Source organism: Mytilinidion resinicola (assembly GCF_010093595.1).
Source record: "Mytilinidion resinicola strain CBS 304.34 unplaced genomic scaffold BDZ99scaffold_8, whole genome shotgun sequence".
Lineage (NCBI taxonomy): Eukaryota > Fungi > Ascomycota > Dothideomycetes > Mytilinidiales > Mytilinidiaceae > Mytilinidion > Mytilinidion resinicola.
In genome coordinates this window covers 1629878-1654336 of record NW_022985444.1, presented here as the reverse complement: position 1 = coordinate 1654336, position 24459 = coordinate 1629878, and the positions used below count along the sequence as shown (strand labels likewise).

Genomic DNA, 24459 nt, shown 5'->3' with positions numbered 1-24459 from the left:
TTATAGATGAGGCTGTAGGAATCGGGCTACCTTTTGCCTGGATAACTATCTGCTTCTAGGCCACTTCTCACAGCGGCGCCAAGGCGGCAGGAGGGAAGTTAAAGTAGTGTTATACCGCGGCACATCCCTTTGGACTTCGGAAGCCTGAGCTCGATAGAAAGTTGAAGTTGAGACAGTATAGATTAGGTTACCTTTTGACCGAGAATTATCTGCTGGCTGGGCCACCTCTCACCGAGGTATTGAGCTAGAAAGAGGGACGTTTGAGTAGTGTTATATTGGGGCGTGTCCCTATGAGTTTGGAGAACCTGAGATAAACATGTTGTCATGGTTGAGGCAGTAGGAATTGGGCTACGCTTTGATTGAGCGGATACATGTTAGGTAGGCTACTCCTTACAGCGGTGTTGAACGAGCAAGGAGTAACGCGTAAAGGCCAGGATTAGAGCGCAAGTATTAGTACGTCAAGAATCATGATGTACAGGTTCATACTATGGAAATCAGGCTGCCTCTTGACTGACCTGCACGTACTCGTTGAGCTACTCCTTACAGCGGTACCGAGGTATCAATAGTGAAGCCAGAGTAGTTGAATATTCGTTGAATGGGATTTTGAAGCGTCAAATCCAATGTAAAAACCGAGGTAGTGGGGATTGGACTGCCTTTTGACGGACTTGCGAGCTGCTAGCTAGGCCACTCCTTACGGTGATATCGAATGAGCAAGAGCGAAGCTTTAGGAGTAGCATATCCGTGGAATGGGGATTTCAAGCTGCGAACACCATGTAACACCCAAAGCAGTGGGAATCATGTCGTATTTTGACCGAGCGGAGACATGCTGGCTAGGCCACCCCATACGCCGGTACTGGATGAGCAAGAGGATAACCTCAGCGCTCCAATTCATCATTGTTAGGTTGCTAGGACTCTACATGCGATGTAAAAGTTACGCATGACATATCGGACTGCCTTTTGACTAGCCAGCAACTTGCTGGCTGAGACAGTCTTTACGGTGGCGTCGAACAAGCAAAATTGAAGCCCAAGAAGGGCAGTATTCTATCCGCGTGCCTGAGGTTATGAGAATCACGTCCTCGAAGCATGCGCCTGTTGATGCGGTGGAGATAAGACTACGTCTTGACTGAACTGCTACCTACTAGCCAGGACTCTCTTTACGGTGCTATTGAGTGGGCAAAAGGGAAGCCCGAGCAGTAGGGTATCAGTCGTTACTCGATACAGCTGTGTTAGGTACTGAAATTTGCATGTGGTGTTGGAGATACTGCATATTGATTCGATCGCCATGTGAGACTGTAGAGCATGATAACATTCGAGGTGCTACAGCTGCTCTAATCTGGCTCCAAACGCTGCCGATATACCCCCCAATTAACATCTCCGAAAACATAACATCCCACACTCACTCCATCTCCATCTCTAGCCGCCACTCTTCCTCCTCTTCTTCCGTCAAGAACACCATTTCTTCCTCTTCCTCTCTCTCCTCCTCTTCTCCTTCTTCTCCCGCCAGTTCCAACAACGCACGGTCGAACCCCCCGTCTGCCTCCTCCTCCAACAACTCCGCGTACTCATCTTCCAGCAAGAAGCACGCACCGACAAACTCCCTCACAGTCACAGTTCCCGGTACAACGACGCCCACAAGTTCCTCTCGCACGATCTTGTACACGTTTACGGTGTCGACAGACACACGGAACAGCATTGGGTTGGCCTCCCCCTGCCATCCGGCGTCCCAAAGCGCCTCGAAATTCGTCTGATGCAGGCTGCCGGCCAAATGGAAAGAGAAAACGACCCGATCTCCGACGTGTGGACAACAGAGTGACGTCACGACCTGGTAGATGGCGTCTGGGTCGCCTTCGAGAACCACGCGGAGGGGGGCCTCCGGGGTGTCGGGGGTGGCGACGAGGAGAGGAAAGAGGGCCGGGATGCGGCAGTCGCAGGGGGCGCGCTGGACGTCGTTGTCCGGGAGAAAGCTACCCTCCGTGCGGCGGGCGCTGTGGGCTGGAGGGGCTCGCAGCCACATCGCCTCACGAAGGCGGTCTGCTTGAAATATGAGGATTAGTGTCATGAAGTGGGAGGTGGGGGGGGGGAGGGTGTGGCTTACTCGGCGGGACGTGGAGAACTTGGGGAATGTCCACCAACGAGTCGGCGGACGCAATGCTGCTCGGAGAGTTGGCTCGAGACGGCATCGTGGGTGCGCTTGATGGTGGGAGCTGTTGTGGCAGAAGGGTGTTCGTTTGGCTGCGATTTGAACGGAGGATGCGGGGAGCTCGAGGTTACAGGTCGCTATACAGGCGGGACTTTGATGATAGCCGGAATTGAGCGTATTGGCTTCGCAGCTTGAGGTCGAGTATACGCTGCCGAAGGTATGAGAGAGGCTTGTCTTGCTCGCAGAGAGAGGCTGGCTGATGTCCAGGAGAGAGTGTTGAGGGTTGGGGGTGACGTGGCAGCGAGGAAATCATGGAGAGGTCTTCTAATATTTTGCCACCACCTCACTTGCAGCCTTCCCGACGCCGAATGTACCCCTTATTTCCGCACCCCGAGAAGTCCTCCAAACCCGTCCATACCCCCGCAATTCACCAGCCACAGCCTCCTGATTCTCCGCGCCTCCTCGGCCTGTGCTGGTCTCGGCCTGAATTGGAACAGGATGTTATGGAGGGCGAGATTTGTCTCGTGAGGTCCTCCGATTGCAGGATGGTTGGACTTAGCGAAGGGCTCTCGGACGACTCAGAATTGCCTAGAGCGTTGCTGCTGTCAGTGACCTTGCGATTCGGAGCTGCTGCACTTGCGTTGCTAGCCGTTATGTTAGTGATCTGGAAGAGCTTCAGATGGTTGTGGAGGTTGGCAGCGAGGTGTTGTTTTGGCGGAGAAGCGCGAAGTCTGCGATGTTTGTAGGAGTGCGAAAGGGCAAAACACGACGAAGACGCGTGCGCAGGCCATGACCCTACACTGCACCTACAAGCCAGTGCTATAGATGCCCACAATGTGACAATATAGAATATGTAGCTCATGTTATGCCCTCGTCCAAGCAGATGAGGTGCGGCGCACCGCCCCCAGAGGCTTCCAATGCGCTGTGAAAACGTCAACAAGGTTCCAAAAAGAAGCTGTTCATATGCGTGCCGCATGTAGATAGAGCTTCAAATAAACAAAAAAAGCAAAAGAGTATCCCCCGCACCAGGAACACTATTCGAGGAGTGAACCTGATGCGGAGACTAATCTCTTCGCCATATACTTACCTTGCCGTCGCCGCGCCGAGAATCGAACTGGGAGTTTGGGGTTGGGACTTACCTTATGTGTCAAACTCCGCGGGAAACCCATAATTCCACCACCCCGCCATCCCGCGGAGTTTGATAGAATGCCGCCCAAATTAAATGAAATATATACACTACTGAGTGCAGGATATACATGTCACCACTTTGCTAGGGAACGTTCCCAGGCGTAAGAGCGAGCGGCAGTCGGACATTTATGCGCCAGCATAATTGTTTGGAGTGCGGGCCTCGTGGTGAGGCAATCGGTTCTTGAGGATTTTCGGGTGGGGATTCTCGGGTTTGTCAAGGACAGCACACACACCCTGCGCAAGCTCCCAGTGCCACGGGATCTTCCAGCATTGCTTTACCCTATTCGCATCGTTATGTAGGCTCTGTCGTGATCCAACATGGTGTTGAGGGTTGCCAACTTTGGTCAGGGATGCCATGCGGGCGGGAACTCCCTCCCACGGCGGCGATAGGCACACTAGCCAGCCCACAGCAGAAGCCACAGTTGGAGGGTATTCGAATCATGTGGGCCATTATTTCTTCCCGAATCTGTGATGCATGTTGATGCGTTTTGTTACGTTACGTATGGATACCATTTGGTGGCTGCGAACCCGGCATCCCCGCACCGCGACTTGGTGGCTAGGGAAATTTTGCAGTGAGCATTGAGGAGAACGATTGCTCGTATGTTTGAATACTTCTTTCTTCCTATTTTGAGTAAGCTTCGAAGAATGCTGGCATGGTTGCAGATGCATTGAGACTGGTGGCCACTTAGTGTCGTAAACTTGACATCCCCGCCAAGGATTCACCGGGCAGCGGGATAGGGAGGGCAGAGCGAAGGAGGCACCCTCTATAACTATGGAGACTTTGTCTCTCCATTTAATACGTATAGCCTCGATGAATATGGAGATGGAGTTCGACGTCCTGACGATGTTCGACGTTCGACGTTGGCAGCGTGGGGGGAAAACCGAATACGAGCTCAGGGGCTAATCCCAAAGGGTGGTGACACCGGCGGTTTGCGGGTAGAACCATGGAACTACGACTCGTTAGTAAGCCCTCTATTTCAACTTCATCGACATCAGTGGAAATCCAAAGCAATGAACGCAGATTTGAAGGAAATATACGACCTGAGCGCCGTGGCGAAGATACACTGCAAACTAGTGCTAATATCGTCTGCCCCCCGCGACTTCCAACTCGACTTTGATCTTGTTCGGAAAAGCACTTAGAGGATGCCAGTGTAGAGCAAACACCGTCCGAGTTAACGACCTTGAGGATTGCTATTCCGAGAATAGCAAAGTAATTTGACTGGCATGGAAAAGAGGATGAGGAGCGAAGTATCTACTATCCACATATCCAGCTTGCACTCACTACTTGGACTTTCTCGAGAAAGGAAACTAGACACACCGTGGAATAGGCGATCATCGCCAGGTCCAGCGTGTAGAAAAATCAATGAAGACAACCCTGGGGAACCTACAACGCGCATTAGCCCCTGCTTCAAGGCCGTCAATGAAGATTGAACCACGCTCAACGAGAAAGAAATTATGTAACTGCCAGGCATCCATGCAACCCACGGCATCCAAGCACGGTGCATTTACACCTCCGTTAAATCTGGTACGTCCGTGCTTATGCTTGGAACAGGGAGGCTGGTTATCCTAGGGTAGTCGCGAAGAGAGCGAAGGTGGAGGTTGCCTTCGTCTTTCCAGGGAATGCTACGAGTAAGCAAGTCCTGGCCTTCTGAGAGGGTTGAAGGCGGCTGGAAGATTATGGGAAACGACTGCGGACGCGACATGTGAAGAAGATGAACTTACTCGACCATATGATGCCCGTGGAGCGTGGGAGAGTTTGGGGGGGCCCCGGTGTCTATCATCTGTTAGCCCAAGCTTCTAATTCGCCGACAAAGACTCCCAAAGAGCTCGACGAGAATAGGAGATATGCAATATCTAGAAGATCTACTCCAACGAAATCTTTTGAATCGTGGACAAGACGAATGAAGAGAAAAGATGTAACGCCCAGAAAACCAACCGGCCCCTAGCTAAATAGCACGGAAATCAGTCCCACAAGCCCAAAAACGGTGCGTCTTGGAGGTTTAGTTCGGACTGGGAAAGATGGAATATTCTGTGGGTTCGACTCAGCGATGAGAGGAAGTGGGGCGCGCACCGAGAATGCTCCTCTCTCGCTATGCTTATTCTTGCCTTCCTTTATCCAGGGAATGCTATGAGGAAGCAATCCCGATGAGAAAATGGTGGCGGTTTGGCAAAATTCGGAAACTGGAGAGGAGGCGATATTAGGAAACGAACTGACCGGATAGTTGATGTTAGATACAAATGCTGTTCAAGCAGCCTCGTGGGCCATCAGTAACCTATCAACTAGTCAGCTCCTACTCTGAGCATTTCAGTCGCGCACATCAGGAAAACGCGAAAAGATACATGTGCCGCCCAGAAAACCACGCTGCTTAGACAAAATGGTACAGCGGATTCGATCCCACTGGCCCAAACAAGGTGCGTCGTAGAGACTTTAGTTTGACCCGAGAAAGATGGATGCATCCTGGAACGGCAGCGACGAGAGAGGCGTTTCCCTTTGCGCACCGAGGTCATCTCTCTGCCGCCATGTTCATCTTGCCTTTCTCTATCCAGGAAAGTGCTATGAGGAAGCAGGCTCCATTGGAGAAAGGCGACGGGAATGGGTTCTAGGAAGATGGGATTGCGATATTCGAAGAAAGTGAAACTTACCAGATTGCAAAGGGCTGATATTGATGAGGATTTAAGATGGCTGCAGTACTCGTGGATTATCAGCAACTATGTGAATTCATTATCTCATCCTCCAAACTTCTTGGTAGGGGACAGCAAATAGAAGGGAAGAGATGTAACCGCCAGAAAACCACACTGCGGTAAAGGCAAAGAAAAGCAGCGGATTCAGTCCCAAATGGCCCGAAGACGGTGCATTCGGACCGGGAAAGATGGGCATATTCTGGAGAGGCCAGCGACGAGAGCGGAGCAATGGTTTGCGCACTCGAGGTGGCCACCGAAGTCACATCTCCATCACCTTATTTATCTTGCCTTTTTTCCGAAGAAATCCGAAGAAATTTGCTATTAGGAAGCAGTTTCCATGGGATGAAGGCGATTGAAATCCGAAAAAGATTTGAGAAGTGGGTACGAATTACGACTGCCAAGCCGAAAGAAAGAAGCATAACGAACTGTGGTGGTAGATGGCATTACGGCGATGCTCGTCGAAGATACTCGTTGATACTCAGAAACCTAGCAACTCCTTAGTCTTTACTTCGAACTTGTCATGAGAACTCCAACGGCGACGAAGCAAAGAACAAAGAAGCAAAGAAGTATACGCTTCGGAACCCATGCTGCTAGCTTCATTACCTAGGCACAGCTCAACGTTCCACTGTCCAAACCGGTACGTAATGTGGGATTTTAGCCTAAGAAGGCGATCCCCACAATCCGCTTCGCTCATTACCTACGGGGAATCACCCCCACGGCGGTTTTCCGACTTGGGTTTGGAAGTCGGTAACTCCTCAAGCGACATCGAAGGCGACGAGTTGATGAGCTCTGTTCCATATCCACATTCCGGAAGCTCCCCAGTTGCCTTATTACATCAGAGCTCGCTTCATCATAGCATTCTCTGGGTTGAAAACAAGGCAAGATCCAAGAAGGCTCGTTTGCGTTGAAGTGATAAGAGAAGATAGAAAGACTTACCACAGTGGCTAGTATCGATGCTGATCAACGTGAACTGGCGGGTCATCCATGAACTATTAGCTCTTTAGTCTTTGCTCCGATCTCGTCATAAAACTTTAAACAACAAGGAGATAGGAAAGAATACATGTCCCACGAGAGGGATCGCTGATGTCAGTCTTCAAATCAAAAAAGATGAAATACGGTGGCGACTGTGAAGGTATGTGAATCATACGGCAAAGCACCTGTGCCATATGGGATAAACGCTAGCCACTCAGAAGAGCGCGGCGAGATATCCTAGCACAGGCAAGTAGGCTTGCATGATCCCGCGTCTGCATTTATCTAGGCCATAAGCTCTCTCCTCGTTTCGAATCATGACATAGACTTTGCCTTGCTCCGGCTTGGGGTGGCCACTGGTGTTCACGAAGGTATGGAATGATGGTAGTTAAGCTTACCAAAAGTCTTACCTATTGCAGCCAAGAAGATCCTGTCAGTCTTTAGAGCTGCTTGAGGTAGAGACGATAGCGAAGGCATGTAGTTCTGCTTGCTACCTAGTGCCATGTGGAACAAACGCCAGCCACTCAGAGGAGCGCGGGTTAAATCTCCTAGCAAAAGGCAGGTAGCGTGAACCCGGGTACGCGTTGATCTTGGCCGCTGATGAGAGACCCGAGATATAGACTTTATCACGATCCGTATCTGTGGGCCGCGGCTGTTCGAGGGTTCGTGGACGTGGCCATGGATCGTAGTGAGAGGCTGACAGGGAGGATCACAATCTGAACAGATGTCAGAAATGAGCAAGCTGAAGTGTCTGAGAGTCGTTAACCTCTGCTCAGCTTTGAAAAGTGTCTGCCGGTAGGTACGGTCGATGGGGGTGAAATGTATCTCATGCCTTGCGCACAAATGGTCAAGAAGAGAAAGACAAGTACGAAAGCAGCGAAAAACAGTGCAATGGAGGCTTACTTGTTAGATAAATGCGAAACTGCTCCCTGTTGTGCGTATGCTATAGTCTATAGGTCGTCTCTGGTCTATGCCCGTAACTGCGCATGTCGGAAGCAGCGACCTCTGCCCTTCGACGTCGGAGCAGGAGAGCGCGCAAAGCGGACAACAATAGAAGCGTTAGCTGCGAAGGTTATGCTGATAGATCTAGATACCTTGCCAGAGTGGCAGTGAGTCTTTGTCGCAAGGGGAGGAGCACCAGGGTGGCGGTACAAGTTGGGCATGATCAGTTCCACAAAGATATGAAGAGAGGACCGCAGATCTAAATTCACACACTGTGGGCGATATCGTAGGGTTGCGGGTCTGTGTAGAAGATGAAGTCGAGAAGTGAGACCGACTTTTGAGTCTGTTGGCGATTTTCGTCGGTGGCAGAGTAGCGACGATCGTCTGGGACTCCGAGAGGAGAAAGCAGAGGACGAGGACGACTGGCAGCAGCAAGGAGGATAAGGTGATCCGTCCGTAAGCTGGGGAAGAGTGGAGGAGGTCTGATAGAGGATGAAGAGTGTGGTGTAGAAGTGTAGGGGGTGGATTTGTTGTGGGGCGAGAAAATACGGCAGGCAAGCGAGGGAACTTCATCACCCACAAAGCTGAGGGCACTTGTTGCTATGGGAGATGGGACTGGGAGTCAGTTCGAGAGGCAAAGAACACCTTATATTGTTCAGAAATTATGGGCGGCTTAATGTGAGCATAGGTCACGGCTCTACGCACACGGATAATATGTATCCCAAAGCTGCGAGAGCTGCAGAAGATGGGCACACAGAAAAGATTAAAGAATCATTGTCCTAAGTCTGTTCTCTATCTTGGAGGCCGTTCGGTGCGTGAGACCTGCATATAGCTGCCGCCAAATGCCTTCTCCAGCGCGCCTCTCGCAGGCCGCGTTCCCATAGCCACATTTCCACTTAGAACCTGAGACATGCCGCTTTGCCCTTTGAAGAGCATATGAGGACATATCTAGCTGCTCACCAACTCTATTCGTAGTCGTTGTCTTGGTGGAGCGCAGAGAAATCGTCCCCGCGAACTTCTTCGGTTGTTGGCCTAAGCACCCCCATGCCCCCTCCACCAACACAACAACCTTCAACAGACTCCTGACTGCGAATATCGGTATGCGACAGGGAGACCTAGATACTGTAGTTGTCAGCTATTCTGAATCAGAAACCCAGAGCAGGAAATATCGAGAGGTGGGAAACTACGGTGCGACAATCTCGATATCAAAACCTCCCCGAACGCGCAATCCGGACCCGTGCAGCCTCTCGAATATCTTATACACGCCAGGCAACTCTGAACAGCCTTTTGAGCTTGGGAACCTTTCAGATTTGCAGACAATCGACAACATCGGGGCGCGCGCTGCAGCTTGGCTACACAACGGGATAAAGCGAGCCGGAGGGCAAGTCTCATTTTGGACACAATCCCTGTGGCAAATGACGAAGACTTTCTGCTTCACAATGTACTGTGGTCTCTGAAGAGATGGGCTACTGCTCTTGTGCCTCCACGAGCTTCAGTTCATCTGTCGAGAGCCGGGAGCAGCGCGGCGTGGGAATGCGACAAACAACATGGGGACAATCTCCTCGAGGGGAGACACGAACAGAGGTGGGCGACGGACTGTGTGAAGGGTGTACGAGAGCTTCATGCATACCAAGAAGCCCAGCTGGTGGGCGCGAAAGTACCTTTTCGCATCTGTGTCGCGGCTGGCATCTTCGAGGGCCGAAACGTTCGAACATCGAACGTCACCAATTGCGACACCTCCTTCTCCTCTTTCTAACACCATTACGACTTTACCAGCTTCGTTACCTCCACGGCGAGAGCTGAATTCGTTGACAAAGTCTCAGAGGGCCGTACCTGTTGGGCCAGAGACGGAAATTTGGAATACTCGACGGACACAACAAAGATCCACCACGGCCAGCACTTCCCGACGATTCTGGCAGTCCAGCAATCTCAGAGAGTGAAGTCCAGGGCTTCATCGCAGTGGAAGCTTCAGGATCTTCTGCTCCTGAGTCCCGGGAGCATTATCGACAACAATAATCAGAAACCAAAGACGAACGGGCCGCGTCGCACAACCCGCAAACAGACCTACCCACCTAAGCAAGTAGGACGGACAGTACGACAACAACGCGGGAACGAGAGGACAAACACTGCTTGCAGACAATGGAAGGTTCCGCAATAAGAAGAGCTCAGGACGATGACGAACACCAGGCCTAGCTGGCCTTCAGCTCTTGTCAGGGGGGGCGCATTGGCATAAGAACGTGGAAGATATACACAAGATCGTCAGTAACAACCTGGAACACCTACATTGCGTATGAACTGGATTAAAATTATATGCTAATGGAGAAATCTTTTTGAACAGACTGGAATGTACCTTCTGGCCTTCAGCCTTCCACCAAGTCTCATCTGAGAAGCCGTCCATGAGCCCCTGAGTACTGCGACGACACGATCGATACCTCATAAGCCCCACAACTTGAGCGCTTTCCTCGAAACGAAGAGGCTGCTCCTTCTACACCTCGTACTCGCTTCCCCTCCTTTATACACAGAGACAAACGCGCTTGACGAACGACCAGACAAAAGGATGGTAGGCATCCGTCTACGCTACGAGGGCTGGAAGCGTTTGAACAGATACATAATGGAATACAATGGGTCTGGAGGGGTTGGGAGGATAACCTTTGGTTTCGTGTTCAGACGTGATGAAATGTTGGACACTTAGGGGTAAAGGCTGTTCTACGGTCATCAGTGGCCGACCTACGATGTACAGCGTTTCCCTGGCGGACCCTGGAATACTGTGTAGATGTAATTGGAAGCTGCGCGCCTAGGGAAGAGGCAAGGGGACGACTTGAGGTAGCTGAGAGGGGATGGCTGGAACCCCTGGTTGGCCCCCTTTTTAGGCTGTGAGAGTCAGAATCTCAATATATGGTCATCATTGCCAGCTCTGCTTGGTGTAAGGGTTCTGTTACGATTTTGGAGATGGAAGGAGCTCACAATGCCCTTGGTCGGCTTGATGGTCGATGAAAAGCTGACCTTTCTCAACCACGCCCACGAAACTCTACCCCTGAATGAGCTGCCATAGATTCTACACATCTGGAAGCTCCTCGCTCAGGCGGTAGATGCAACTTTTCTGCAGATTGGTGCAAACGCGACCGGTTTGAAGTTACAGTAGATGGCCGGCGGGCGCTGTGCCAGACACACTGGGAACACTTCAGAGCCACACAATTGAACAACGAGCATTTGCCAGAATTACCCCCATTTTTGGACTATAGACGCCTCAGAACTGAATTATATCAGCCCTGGTGGCGGAATTGCTGCCTAGCCGCATTTGTGGCCACAATGCCACTGAGAAGCTCGCGGGGGAGGCTGTAGCCGCAACACCAAGCCGCGGCATCGTGGACTTCGAGATGGGGCATCTCTCGGGCAGAACACAACGTCTCGGGCCACAACCACTTGCTAGAGACTTACAATTCTCTGGCAAGAGCATCTCCGGAGCTCAATGAAGCTTGCCCTCCATTGGGAACCTACCTCGGACATGGATTGGGGTTTGCAGCCGCCCCCAAGATGCGGGCGTATGACGCTGCCATTTCGCACAGAATGGCAGCCTCACCGCTCTTTTCTCTTGATATCTGTCTGACAGTGACGTCCTATAGCATATCTGCTGTAGACGACGTCCCGCACGCTTCAGATATCGTCGGTAGACACTGTTTGCGTGCTCCTTGAGTTGAAGACACACCTCCGAGCCCTCTGTATCTCTGGAACCGGCCCAATCGAGCTCAGCATCCATTCTCCTGTCTGCCATCACTCCAGCTGGAGTCCAGCAGACTGATTGATACGTGCGAGCCCTCGTAACTGCTCAGCACGCTGCCGGCGCCCCAGGGCATCTGACTGCCCCTCCGGCCATCTCGATGCCCCTCCCCCCGCTCCTGCCGTCTACGCTGCCCTGGACCTGCCCGTTAGAATGTCCCACTTGCCCCGGGCCCGCCGACAGCACACGCCACTCGTTCCCAACGGTCCGCGTGGCCAGGATCCCATGCTAGCCCCGCCTGTTAGCGTATACAGCCCCAAAGAATGTTGAAGAGGCTCGCGGCGAGTGAGGTCGAAACCGGCAGTGGCTCCTGTACAACGCCCACATCCCGGTTTTGCTCCACCTGTAGACGAGAAGATAGAGCTTGACGAGGGCTATCACCTCCCGCTTCTCCCGTCCTCGTAGCTCAACGGGGCGAGCAGATATCGAGCTGCACCGGACGGCGGGCCGGCGTCCAGAAACTCGTCGTCGTTCTCCTGGAGCAGACTCCGCGCGGGGGAGAACGCCCCGTCCCCAACGGCGACCCCAGCCAGCATCCTCATTGGCTTTTATCTGCTCAGTCGGCGGGAGTCGGAGGGCCGTGGTGCCCAGCCAGTAGCGCGGTTTGAATTTCTGTCGAGTATAAGTATTCGCCCGCCCGCCCTCCTTGCTCCTTCCTCCATCCATCTTCCACCTCACGATCGTTTCACTCGGTCTTGGACCAGACACTCTTTGACCTTTGGACCTTGGACTTTCGTCATCTTCCCTCACATCCTACGCTCCTTCATCCTTCATCGTCTTGTACTTCATCGTCTTGTACTTCATCGGCTTGTACTTCATCGGCTTGTACTTCATCAGCTTGTCCTTCATCGACTTGTACTTCATCACAATGGATCACGTCACTCCGCCTCAGTCATCCCCCCGAGCTGAGAGTTCGCCACAGGGCTCATCCGGCACTGGCCCCACCGAGTACTCCCCTCTGACTGAGCGTGCCCGAGGCAAGCAGCCTGTCCGGAACGATGACTCAGTCACTCCTTCGGTGTCCTACCAGTCGATTGCTGCCAGCATTCAAACACCAGCTTTTGAGAATGCTCTCCAGAAGCTCTCCTCCCTGGGCATTGAACCATGCTTCACTACTTCGATGTCGAAGGTTTTCGACGGCTACTGCACTCGCCACCTCTTGATCGATGGTCACCTGAACCATTCTCTCACGGACGCTATCATGACTCGTCTTCAGAGCGTAAGTTTCTTTCTCTTCCTTCTCTTTTTCCACAGTCTCTTCTTTCAGTTCCAACTCTTGACTTGGTCATGTGACTAACACATTGTCACAGCTCAACATTCCTGGCGAAGTTGATTACGTCGACTATCACGTGACCAAGCGTGATCATGTCTTCGTGCTCGACTTCGACGACTTGTGTCGCGCACTTCGAGCCCGAGAAGTCATTCGACAGATGCTCGAACATCCCGATCTGGATCCGTCCGGTGCCAGCATCCGTGTGGAGTTCATCGACCCGTGCGAGGCCTCTGGTCGTCGTCTTGCTTTCGAAGGGAATCTGCGGGTAGCAGCCAAGCCTCTCGAGGCCCAGGTCCATGTTCAAGTCAAGTTTCTGATCGCTCCCAACTGGCCTCGCCCTTATGCCCCTCACGACAACCCATCCATTACCCATCATGAGGAGGTTGGTCTTGTTCTGTGCACCAGCTATTTTGCCAAATACGCTCCCGTATTCCATGCACACTCAGACCACGGACTTCAGCGAATTGACACAGATACTCTCACCTACCATCTGGAGCTCGACTCCGTCGCGGCTGCAGAGCATCTTGTCCTTCACTGGGCCGACCCTCGGGGTAGAGCCTGGCTGGGTCGCCAAATGTACATTTCGGGTTTCGCGGTAAGTTAAGCTTGAGCTCCCACTGATGCATTGCTGACATTTCCCAGGGGGTGTACTGGCACGTTTCGAGCATCACTCCAGCCGGATCACAGCAGGGACTCGCTCTTCAGTATCCTCCCGAAGATGGTCCCGGCGGTGCTGGGTCTCGAATCCGCCTCTTCACTTCGCAGGGCGGCCCTCCAGTTCATGTTGGACATGGAAGCACTTATCATCCTTACGGATCCTGCAATGATCGTCAATTCCCCCCCGGCTCTGGTGGCTTCGCCAATCCAGCGATGCAAATCAGTGGTGTTATCAATTGTGGCAATCTCGCCGTCCGACGCCATAGAGGACGTACTTGGAATCCGCATGATAACACCGTCTCGTTCGTCCACATCTTGGATGGCACGGATGTCCGAACCACTATCATGCTTCGGAACATCCCGAACAAGATGACCGATGTAAGCAACTTCTTCCTTTCTTGTGCATCAACAACTAACACTCGTCAGATGCAACTACTGAAGATTCTCTACGATGCAGGCTTCCGAGGCCTTATCGATTTCATGTACTTGAGAATGGATTTTAAGTCAGGCGCCAATGTCGGTTATGCCTTCTTCAACTTGACATCCCCAATCCACATCATCAAGTTCCTGGAGCATTTTGAGGGCAGACCGTGGCCATTCCACACAACCGGCCCGACGATGAAGCTCGCGGAGATCTCGTACGCGACATCCCAGGGCCTGGAGGCGCTGATCCAGAAGTTTCGCAATTCCTCAGTCATGAGGGAATTGAAGTGTTGCCGCCCAAAGGTAAGTCCCCGATGCATCCCTTCCAACAACATGGATCTAACAACTGTAGTTGTTCTACACTTTCCAAGACAACGTTCGCATTGGCCTGGTTGGCACGGAGGTAGAATTTCCAGCGCCCGATAATGAGCAGAAACTGGAGCGGTCCATCCAGAACGCACAGAGCATTGGTATGTGTTGCCTCTTCAGTCACTCTAGATCGCACACGCTAACAATCCATAGGCCTATTCCCTCCTAACGGCCGCGGCGGCGCCTCTCCCAATCGGCGGGATCGCTTCTCCATGTTCGACCGTGGTACCCCGCGGGATCTGGCGGCTGCGCATTACCCGATGGCTGGATACGGACCGATCTCACCGATGCAATTCCGACATGCAAACGACAATCACCCCTTCGGCTACTGAGCACGATTCCCAAGCATGCTACTACCCCTTTGGACTGTTTGAGGATTGGCAGCGGAACAGTCTTTCTGGGTGCTTGGCTGCGTGGCGATTGTATATGCGTTGGTCTTGACACCGACGCGCGACAATGTTCTTTCTTATGTGTCTCATATGGATGCGAAAGGTATGCACTCACTTGTTGTGAGAATACTTTTCCGGTTTTCGACTGAATTTCCTTCTTTGCTGTCTATTTGACCTCTTTCGCTTCTTTCTTCCAAAGGTATAACGAGCCACGGGCAACGATGAAGATGAGATACGAACGGTCAGAATGATTCTCGGAGGTTGTTTTGCTTTTTGCTTTCCATACTTTTAATGGATGCTGTATCCAGTATCATCTTTCTGTATGGTACTCTGGGTTCGGGATTTTGAGGATGACCGAGGTTCGGTTTGTACGAGCAGCTCTCTTGTGGAAGAAACTCTCATGTACTCTTGTACGCCTCTGGGGAGGTTCGGTGGGTATCAGCTCCGGAATCGATGCTTTGCCACCAATATGCAGCGTGCCTTTTTGCCTTGAGTGACTCTCGATGAGACTGAGATTGCGACGATGACAGTGGCACAGAACTGTGGGAGCGTTGGCTCCAGAAATGGCGGTCTTGCAGAAGAGGTAAGTTGCACTCCATTCTCCTAGGACCTCCTCCCCAAGACCTAACATTGAACATCCTAGGGCGAAACCAAGCTGCAGACGCGCTGGAAGGGGCTTTGGAAGCTCGCAGCGCGAAGACTTCGCTCGTCTGAATCGCTTCCAGGGAGGCCTTTGCGGCGGTGGCGGGGTTCGCGTCGGTAGTGAAAACAGCAACATTCCCGCTGCAGAGTAGGTTCAAACACTCAAAAACGAGAGATTTGGAAAAGCTCGTGCTGACTTTTTGCAGGATTCCGACCGTGGGAACGTCGTCGTTGTGGCCGATTAGGGGGCGTTGGGATGGGCGGAGGAGCCACCCCTTTGGAGACAGCACGACAGCAAGGTTGGGCTAGGCGAGTATTGAGAGACGGGAGGCCATTCTAGTATCCTTTGGTATCCTCGTGCTGAGTTTTTTGCAGGTTTTTAACCGTGGAAATGCTGTCGTTAGTGCCGGTTTAGAGGATTTGGGGGGATCCCCCGAGAGGAGGAATGTGGGAGTAAGGTCGAGCTGGGTGAGTATTGGCGTACGGGAGCTCGACCTAAGGTCCATGAAGATCTCTAGGCTAGCTTTTTACAGGATTGCGACCGTGGGAATGCCGTCGTTGTCGCCCATTTGGAGACGTCTGGATAGGCGGAGGGGACAACCCTCGAGGAGAAATGCGGGGGTCAGGCTGACCTGAGTGGCTATTGATACTCAAGAGGTGTTTCTCAGGTTTTTGAGGATCTCCACCCTAAGTTTTCGCAGGGTCGCGACCGTGGGATTGCCGTCGTTGTCAATGGTTCGGACGGAGACTTGTGGCCTAGGCGGAGGAGCCGCCCCTCGGGAATAGATATGGGATCAGGGTTGAGCTGGGTGAGTATTGGTAACCAGGAGGTACTTCCAAGGACCTTGAAGATCTCCACCCTAACGTTTTGCAGGATTCCGACAGTGGAATTGCCGTCAGTGTCGCCGGTTTGAGCGGAGACTTTGGGGTGGATGAAAGAGCCACCACTTGGGGAGTTGTACGGCAACATGGTTGATCCAGGTGAGTATTAACGCCCAAGAAGTGTTACTGAGGACCTTGAAAATCTTCATCCTAAATTTTTGCAGGATTGCGACCGTGGGACTGCCGTCGTTGCTGTTGTCATCGTTCAGAGACTTCGGGGTGGCTGGAAGACTCACCCCTCGAGGATAGAGATGGGATCAGGGTTGAGCTGGGCGGGTATTGATACCCAGGAGGTGTTTCCGAGGACTTTGAGGATCGCCCTGCTAACTTTTTTTACAGGATTTGAACGGTCGGAATTGGTGTTGCTGTCGCCGCTTCTGAAACATTGGCTCTCGCAGAGCAGCCTCCCCTCGGGGAGTATGACAGCGATATGGTTGAATCGGGTGGGTATTGATATCCAAGAGGCGTTTCTAAAGACCCTGAAGATCTCCATCCTAGAGTTTTGCGAGATCGAACGGTCGGAAAGGTGTTGTTGTTGCCGCTTCTAAAACGTTCCTTTTTTTTTCAGAAAAGCCACTTCTCCGGGAGTAATACGGCAGCAAGGTCAGCCAGAGCAAGTATTGCCATATTGGAGCAGGATACAATGCCTCTAAAGATCTCTAGGCTGACTTTTGCAGGATTACAGTGCCCAACTGGTTTGTTGTCGCCCTCTAGGCAACTTCGTGATGGACAAGCAGCCAGGCGATGGATAGTAATACGACAGCAATGTCCATTTGGGTGAGTATTGACGCACGGCAGCTCCCTCTAGTATGATGTAGGATCCTCATGCTAACTTCTCCCAGGATTCAATGATTGGATTGAGTTGTTATTGTCGTCGCCGCAAGGGCAACTTTGTTCTCTTGAAGGAACTAGACGCTGGGGTTGATGCGGCGGCGAAGTCGAGTCCCAATAAGTCCACGCGCTCAGGAGTAGTTCCAGGGGTATATATGATCTCCGTGCTAACTTCTTGCAGCATTTGAACGGTCGGATGCCATCGTCGTCGCTACTTCAGAAGCTTTGTTAGTCGCAGAAAGCCAAGCGATGGACGGAAATACGACATCAATGTCCAGCCGAGTATTCGTTGACACACGGCAGCTCGATCTCACATCGTGTTGGATCCTCCTCCAGACGTGTTGTACGGTTTGGCTGCTTAGTGGTGCTGTTGTCGCCGCTCCTAGAGTCCGTTTACTTGTGTAGAGGTCACCCATCAAAGAAGAATATAGAAGCCATACCGCATCGAGTAGATATCGACACACACGAGTTCCATCTCATACCCCGGAGGATCCACATCCTAGATTTTCGTGCAATTTAGCGCGTTTGATTGCCGACATCGCCATCGTTTCGGCCACTTTGGAATGAGTGGAGAAATCGGTCGAGGAAGAAGAGGCAAACGATAGCAATAGCGAGCCCGAGTGAGTCCCGACACCTGAAAGCAACTCCTGGCACCCTATTCAATCCTCATGCTAACTTTACGTACGATTAGAAAAAGCAGTATCGTCGTTGCCGTCGTTCCCGAAATGGCCCTTCGGGCGTCCTGCTCGCGTCGAAAACAGAGACGACAAGGGGTGAGATGACTCAAGGCACTTGAAAGTAGTTTCCAGTATCTTCATACATGCACCTCGTCGCTTTTCTAGCGTCTGGAACGCTGAAATCGACCTCGCCGCCGCCGTCACGGCAGCAAGCATCTAAGGCGACTATATGGAATCCGAGGCCTGTACGAGGCTAATGCATTCATACGAGCGATGCCTTCGATGAAAGGAAACCTCTCAACATGTTCTGGATCTAGGGCGCCCTTGCGTGTGGATGTCTTTGGACTCGGAACGATTGGATCGCTCCAATGTTTCGATCACGTGATCATGGACTTGGTTGTTTTCGGGTTTCGAGATCGAGGTGGTGCCTGGTTCCTAATTTGATTCATTACCAAACTAACCGACGACGAAAATCGAATCCTGGCTTAACGGATACTCTATGGTCACAAGGTCCACTTAGGGTCCGGTATGTCGTCGCCCCTAGCATAGTTCGGGAGTCTGGGTTGAGCTTCTCCGCGCAAGGCGCCACAGGGATGAATGTCAGGTAAACCTTCTCTTCCTCAGTCTTGATTCTTTCATGGGACTCTTCTTAGTCATCTTTTCTAATATCGCATGGCAAAACGGCTTTCATCGCGGCTCCTACGGGACCGACCGGCGGCATTCTTTGCAAGACATGGCGTCGAGCTGCATAACAGCAAGCACAATCGAGAAACTGACAAACTTCAAGAAGATCCATAGGTATAACCTTCGATACATGTCCCAGCTCTTGTTATTTCCTTGGAATCACCTCGCGGGATACATGCAGATCGGTGACTACTTCACAACTAGGGTTCCGGTTCAGACAGGTTACAAGCTTGCCCATTCCCTCTGGATGGGTACACATAAAGCCTGAGTCTGCTTTCCATTCTCCGGGAAACATAACTTATGGAAAACAATTGGAGACTGGTATCTCAAACATCCAGTAACCTTTTCAATCAGCTGGCCAGCACCCTGGGACCAGTCTCTCGGAGATTGAGGCTATCAATCTTGGCCAAAAGATTGGAATCACGAAACTTAAATCCAGAGACCAATTTCGGGCGCCTGCCAAGAAACCGGATATACCCCAAAAACCGTACACGACAGAGAGCAATATCTGTCACAGAACCGGGTGACCAAGAGGCTTTCGGAATTTTTCCCACACAACTTGAGAGATGGCCATCAAAGACGGCATTGACTTGAATGAAACATGGTCCTCATCTGGTATCCGGTCTTGTCATCCTGTATCCGGATGCTTCTTGTCCTTTAGTATCCAAAATCCCCGGGCCTGGTGCGGACCGGGTAGTACATCCAAAATGAGACGCTTTTGGATAGACACGACGCCTATGTTACGATTCCTCGGAGTGCCCTGCGGAGATGTGAGCCGGGAGACAAGAGCCTCCCGAGTATCCCCAATGTTCCATCGGAGACGGTCATATTTGTCCCGAGTATTCCAAGCTCTTCCCTTACTCCACGGAGCTAAGCATCCAGCTCCGATATGGTGCTCCCCTGGTGTATGAGAAGTGCTCTCATCATTTCGGGTGGATGATTTTCGGTGGTTTTGTTGCTCGGACTGAGCGTCGCCGCTACTGCGCGACGAGGAGCTTGGGGATCGAGTCTCCCGGGCGATCGGTCGAGAGGGATTCGATGAGGGAAAGAGATATTGGAGAAAGAGTATGGGTACGAGTGGAATACAACGCGGATTCTCGAAATCGAGGTCGCCTGCTCGCTGTCTCGTCAGTTTGTTTCAAGTTGGATCATAACTTACCGCTCGAAGCCACCCTGTGCCCCGCGGCACGGCATTTTGTGCTTTTTCAAACGCATTGCAAGGGCTTCAGCGGAGTGAACGCAAAGGCTGAGGACAGTCCAATGAACCCTTCTCCTGTGTTGTACTTGCTGTTCTTTCGGGGTGCCTCCTTCTCCAATTCCCACCCTCTGAAGCAAGCTTGCCTTAATAAAGGCAAGGGAGGAACGAAGGTCGTACCCTTCCTGCATTGTTTGATGATGTTCCTCAAGGTCGGGGAGGTTGAATTGTATGTCGGGTTGGTGGTTTTGATTCGCTGCCCCCAACAAGCTGGAGCTGCTCGTGAAAGGGCCGGACGGCCGGCGTGGCAATTCATCAAAACACGACCATTCTATCAAGGGTTGCATTCCAATGCAAGCACAGGAGAGTGAATACAATGACGAAACTACGGGCTTTGCCACGCTGCTCCTTCGATTCAGTATCCCGGGGGAGAACTTTGCTGCCGCTCTATCCCGCCTCCCAGGGACGCTCAGGAGGCGCTCTAAATGGATACATAATCAATCCTCCATCCTATCCGCCCAGCAGAGGGGGAGGGCTGTTTGTATGTGTTCCGAAGAGTCGAGTGGCGTTCGTGTGGGGTGTATCGAGGGTCGTGGGCTCGAGTTACGAGGAAGTCCGGAGAAAGGAGCCCGTAGCACTGACACCACCGAGGGCATCGGAGCAAACCTCCTATGCCTTCAGTTCTTCAGATGAATACAGCTACATGCCCTAGTGTCAATTAATGCCCTATACTCATCAGTTGAAGCTCCCAGGCTCTCCGGTATGGTTTGCGACCCAGAACGCGCCCCTGGGGGCCAAAACACCCCTCGAGAACGCCGAAGCTGCGGCCGAGCCACCCACCCCGGCTCTCAAAGTTTGCTAGTCAAAAGAGAACATCCACAAGCACAACGAGGGCCCAAAGACTCGAGCCATCTGATGATGTCGGCGCGTGAGACAACGCGGGCGGGGAGCTGGGAGCACCGGGGTCTTAGCACGCACGCCCATGACTCTCCACACGCCGCCCATAGGCCAGTGCTGGCTGCCCCCTGAGAGGGGCTGACGGGCCCAGCCTTTTTGGCATGATTACGCGGCAGGGGGCCAAAATTCGGATTTGTGAAAGAGTACGTGCCTTTGGGTCAAAAGCATCGAGTTCACCCGTGGTACTGTAGGTCGCCGGCGTGCTATTCTACCAAGATCTATCTATACGCGTCGTCACCTTCCTAGTGAATATCTATTATTATATCGTTGTTGTTCCCCATATCCTCTAGCATTCGAAGGCACAAAGGGTCCTGTTTGCGGGTACGCCACAAAACTCCGAGACAAGCCGTTCTCGATCCACGCAACACGACGCACTCGACACCCGAGGATCTCGCGAGATAGAAGCAAGTCATCAAGCGTAGGGCAATGGCAGTCTGCATCGGGGTGGCCGAGAAGAGTCTTAATAGCGCAGCAGGTACTTAAATGCTACGTTGCCCCGCTACCTAAGCTGCTTGTGTGTCGAGTTTCTCCCTGCAAAGGCATACCCTGCGAGAATCCGGGAGTTCTAGAACGAGATAACGGACGTGCACCGACGTACATAACTCGCTCAGGGCCCACGAGAGCGGCGAGGAAATAGTCACGAGGCTTTTTGATTGTCATTCCTGCAGCTGCTGGGGGTTCTGAGACGCCGGAAAGAGGTGTCTAGGCGTGTGAAGATACTTAAGGGAGTTAGAGGGCCGGAACCATGAACATTGCTACAAGGCTAGATATACGGATACCACGCTGCTGGAGGTAGGATTCGGCTTCGAATTAGTAGACTGGATTGAGGATATTGCTGTTAGTATACCGAGGTCAGGACAGCTTTGAAGGGTTTTAGCTGCACGGAAACAACTGAAGCTTTCTCTCTAATTCAGTCTGCAAAGGAACTTGCTAGAGGAGAACACCCATTTTCACGACACGGCTAGAAGCATAGAACGACACGATCAGGATTGGAGTGTTACCACAACACCAATACCGCTATCCGCACCGACCGGCAGCCCGCCGGACAGCGTCACCTGCTCGTCAATTTCACCGCAACATTCTCTCATCCCAACATCATCACCATCGCCATCTCATCAATATCCCGAATTAAAACCTCACTACTTTCACATCCCCATCATCTCATCACTGCCCGAAGTCCCCTAGTCTACTACCGCAACTCTCAAAATGGGACCCAAGCCCACCCCGAACCGCGCACTCTCTCTCACGCGCACCGAAAAGACCGAACTGGCAACCACCCTCGAGCTTCTCACCCGCCTCTACGTCCGCAATCTGAACCAGCACCGCCGCAGCCACTGGTTCAGCTCCCTCGTCGCGTTCCGCAAGCAACTAGGCCTCCTGCTCGGAGAAATTGAGGCCGCTACTGAGGGTATCAAGAGCTTGAAGGGGAAGAAGGCGCAAGAGGCGAAGGAAGAGAGGGAGAGGAAAGTCACGGAGAGGCTGGGGTTTTGGGACGAGGTGTGCCATGGGTGGTATTTGTGAGTGATTCGCGGTTTTCTTACCTTTTCGTGGGCACGGAGGGGTCCTTAGAAGCCACGGCGGGGCTAATTGGCACGCAGGACGTTCACCCAGCTCCTCGCGGCGGGCCAATTCGCGGTACTTGGACTCGTGCTTATGGCCGCGGTGGCGAGGGTATGCAAGCTAGTCGGCATTACCGAGTTCTATCAGGACTTTGCGAGCGAGGATATGAAAGAAGTCTTGCAGGTGATGGAGAAGGGAGAGGCGGTGAGGGCGTTTGGGGAAGCTGGGGCGGAAGCGGATGCGGAGGGTGTAGCTCAAGCAGGAGACGAGGGAGAAGATTTCGGGGAGGTAATTGAGAGGACTCAATTCGGGGATGAAGGCCTTGAGTTCTGAACCAACGGACGATGGATCGAAGGGCCTCAGGAGGGCGGGCAACGATTGAGATGCATTTGGGGTCTGGTTTTCGGGTTTGAGCGCTCTGCATTGCATTGCATGGGCTTTCGGATGGGCTCTGGCGTTACGGGATTACGGGATTACCTATTGAACTATGCATGGCATACGGATGATGGGTGGCATTCACTGCATGCGACGGCTGTTGCTAGGGAGTCAATCATGGGAAAAAGGGGGTGTTTGCTATCACGTGGGGTTGTTAAGACACACGTGAAGGTGGCGGTCATGTCTCTTTCGGTATCATACTTTCTCCTTCCTGAAAAAAAAAAGCATACGGCCGCATGATCGTAAGCCGTAGGACCGATATTTTGGAGTCTCATAATTGAAGAACTCTCTCTCTTCGTCCATCTACAGTGTTGCTATTGGTGTTTTGACACTGCCATACCACTGTCTAATGTCCCTCGATAGGATTTCGGATATCCCAATCAGATGTAAGCAAACACATTTCAACCAAATGATCACGGCTCAATACTAATTGCATTACTATGCCCGAAGTCTAGGCACACCGATATACACCTGCTTCAGTGCCCTTTTGGAAATTCGATACCACTGTCAAGAGCAGCCCCATTGCTAGGACACTTAACAGTCAAGAGGCAGCTCAGAGTCCATCACATGAAACTTGAAATCGCGGTTCGGATTTCGTAACCCCATGAGGGTACTCCAAGCAGTGGTAAACCAGTATGCAACCCCATCCTCGCCACGCCCAAGCCCTAGGTTCGACGTACCATTCTCTCATACCCTCCTCGAAATCGATCACAACCTCCCAATCCCGCAACTTTTGGCTCCCTCGAAAGCTATGAAGCACAGAGGCCAGATTTAAAAATAGCATACTCGACTCCACCACGGCGATCCGATATCCGACCCGTGGATCCCCTAGTGCCAATGTGCCCACAACCAATCGAGAAATGGTTTCTGTTCCCCAAATCCGGAACGCTTGGCCCCATCGGAAAAGTATGGACTCCAGAGGCCATAAATATGCTCGAGTCTCGCTCCACGACGGTATTCGATAGTTATCTGACTCGTGGAATCTATCGGTACCAAGATGCCTATGGCCAATCGAGAAACGCTTTCTATTGCCCGAGCTGGGGAACGCTTCGCTCCTTGGTAAAGGAACTCTCTACGTAGGTGGCTAAGAGCTGCGATACTAGGAAATCGGGAGAGGATCCTAGTAGCATAGGACGCCGTAGTTCTAAACTTGAGAAATCTGGAGATGGTGGACTTTCTGTAGAGGCTTTTTTGCAGGAAACGGTGAGATTTTCCCCGGCTCTCTACACTTTTTGCTTCCTTTGCCAAGAGTTGCGGTTTCGGGAAAATGGAAGGTGTCATTGGGTGCTGTGTGGTGCCGTGGATTGGGTATAGGAAACTAGGGGAAAGTCTCGGCGGCGGAGAAGAAGTACACCTGGGCAGGACGGAGAGGCACGTGATTTCGTGAAGACGGCTGGCTTAGGAAGGTCTTGGTGGCGATGGAAAGCGTAGAGTACAGAGCCAAGAATCGGCTAATGCGAAAGGAGTATTGTATCCATGGCTCCGAGCATCTCGAACTACGGAAGGCTGTGGCTTGATTGGGGATGTCTCGGTGGTAGAGGAGAGTGTGGAGTAATGCAACGAAAACTCAATCCCATAGTCAGTGTCACATTCACAAGTCGTCTTAAATATCTCGTTGACGATAATGTAGTGCCAAACTGGGAATAGCGCGGATAACCTCTAACGACAGCACTTGCTCTCGGTACTCAATCTTTCTACCTACCTCGTAGTTCTATGGTAACACCTTCTAACTACCAAAGCTGCGTAAACAACCATGGAGGTCCTTCTCTATAGTTGCGTGCAATGG

At 52.1% G+C, this 24459-nt stretch overlaps 7 protein-coding genes across 7 annotated transcripts; 4 read left to right on the top strand and 3 right to left on the bottom strand.

Moving 5' to 3' along the window:
* Positions 1-1396: 1396 nt before the first annotated feature.
* On the bottom strand, positions 1397-2180 carry BDZ99DRAFT_519822 (uncharacterized protein; the record flags this gene model as incomplete). The annotated part of the gene is made up of 2 exons (XM_033725449.1): positions 1397-2031; positions 2096-2180. 2 exons carry the CDS (start codon positions 2178-2180, stop codon positions 1397-1399), a joined length of 720 nt encoding a protein of 239 aa, XP_033578125.1.
* Positions 2181-2373: 193 nt separating this feature from the next.
* Positions 2374-3567, bottom strand: BDZ99DRAFT_297008 (uncharacterized protein). Its single transcript, XM_033714142.1, has 2 exons — positions 3280-3567; positions 2374-3062 (listed from the first exon to the last, which is right to left on the bottom strand). The coding sequence occupies exons 1-2, from the start codon at positions 3307-3309 to the stop codon at positions 2568-2570; spliced, it is 525 nt and encodes a 174-aa protein (XP_033578124.1). The 5' UTR covers positions 3310-3567; the 3' UTR covers positions 2374-2567.
* Positions 3568-13006: 9439 nt separating this feature from the next.
* Positions 13007-14929, top strand: BDZ99DRAFT_296941 (uncharacterized protein). Its single transcript, XM_033714141.1, has 5 exons — positions 13007-13567; positions 13615-14007; positions 14056-14355; positions 14405-14522; positions 14575-14929. The coding sequence occupies exons 1-5, from the start codon at positions 13130-13132 to the stop codon at positions 14751-14753; spliced, it is 1428 nt and encodes a 475-aa protein (XP_033578123.1). The 5' UTR covers positions 13007-13129; the 3' UTR covers positions 14754-14929.
* A 444-nt stretch (positions 14930-15373) lies between these two features.
* Positions 15374-15761, top strand: BDZ99DRAFT_519819 (uncharacterized protein; the record flags this gene model as incomplete). Its single annotated transcript, XM_033725448.1, has 3 exons — positions 15374-15393; positions 15454-15600; positions 15659-15761. The coding sequence occupies 3 exons, from the start codon at positions 15374-15376 to the stop codon at positions 15759-15761; spliced, it is 270 nt and encodes an 89-aa protein (XP_033578122.1).
* Positions 15762-15981: 220 nt separating this feature from the next.
* On the bottom strand, positions 15982-16422 carry BDZ99DRAFT_570411 (uncharacterized protein; the record flags this gene model as incomplete). Its single annotated transcript, XM_033727985.1, has 1 exon — positions 15982-16422. One exon carries the CDS (start codon positions 16420-16422, stop codon positions 16117-16119), a length of 306 nt encoding a protein of 101 aa, XP_033578121.1. The 3' UTR covers positions 15982-16116.
* A 2869-nt stretch (positions 16423-19291) lies between these two features.
* Positions 19292-20433, top strand: BDZ99DRAFT_562129 (uncharacterized protein). The gene has a single exon (XM_033727335.1). It carries the CDS (start codon positions 19463-19465, stop codon positions 20090-20092), a length of 630 nt encoding a protein of 209 aa, XP_033578120.1. The 5' UTR covers positions 19292-19462; the 3' UTR covers positions 20093-20433.
* A 1167-nt stretch (positions 20434-21600) lies between these two features.
* BDZ99DRAFT_296879 (uncharacterized protein) lies at positions 21601-22647 on the top strand. The gene is made up of 3 exons (XM_033714140.1): positions 21601-22195; positions 22277-22421; positions 22485-22647. Exons 1-3 carry the CDS (start codon positions 21885-21887, stop codon positions 22569-22571), a joined length of 543 nt encoding a protein of 180 aa, XP_033578119.1. The 5' UTR covers positions 21601-21884; the 3' UTR covers positions 22572-22647.
* Positions 22648-24459: the final 1812 nt, after the last annotated feature.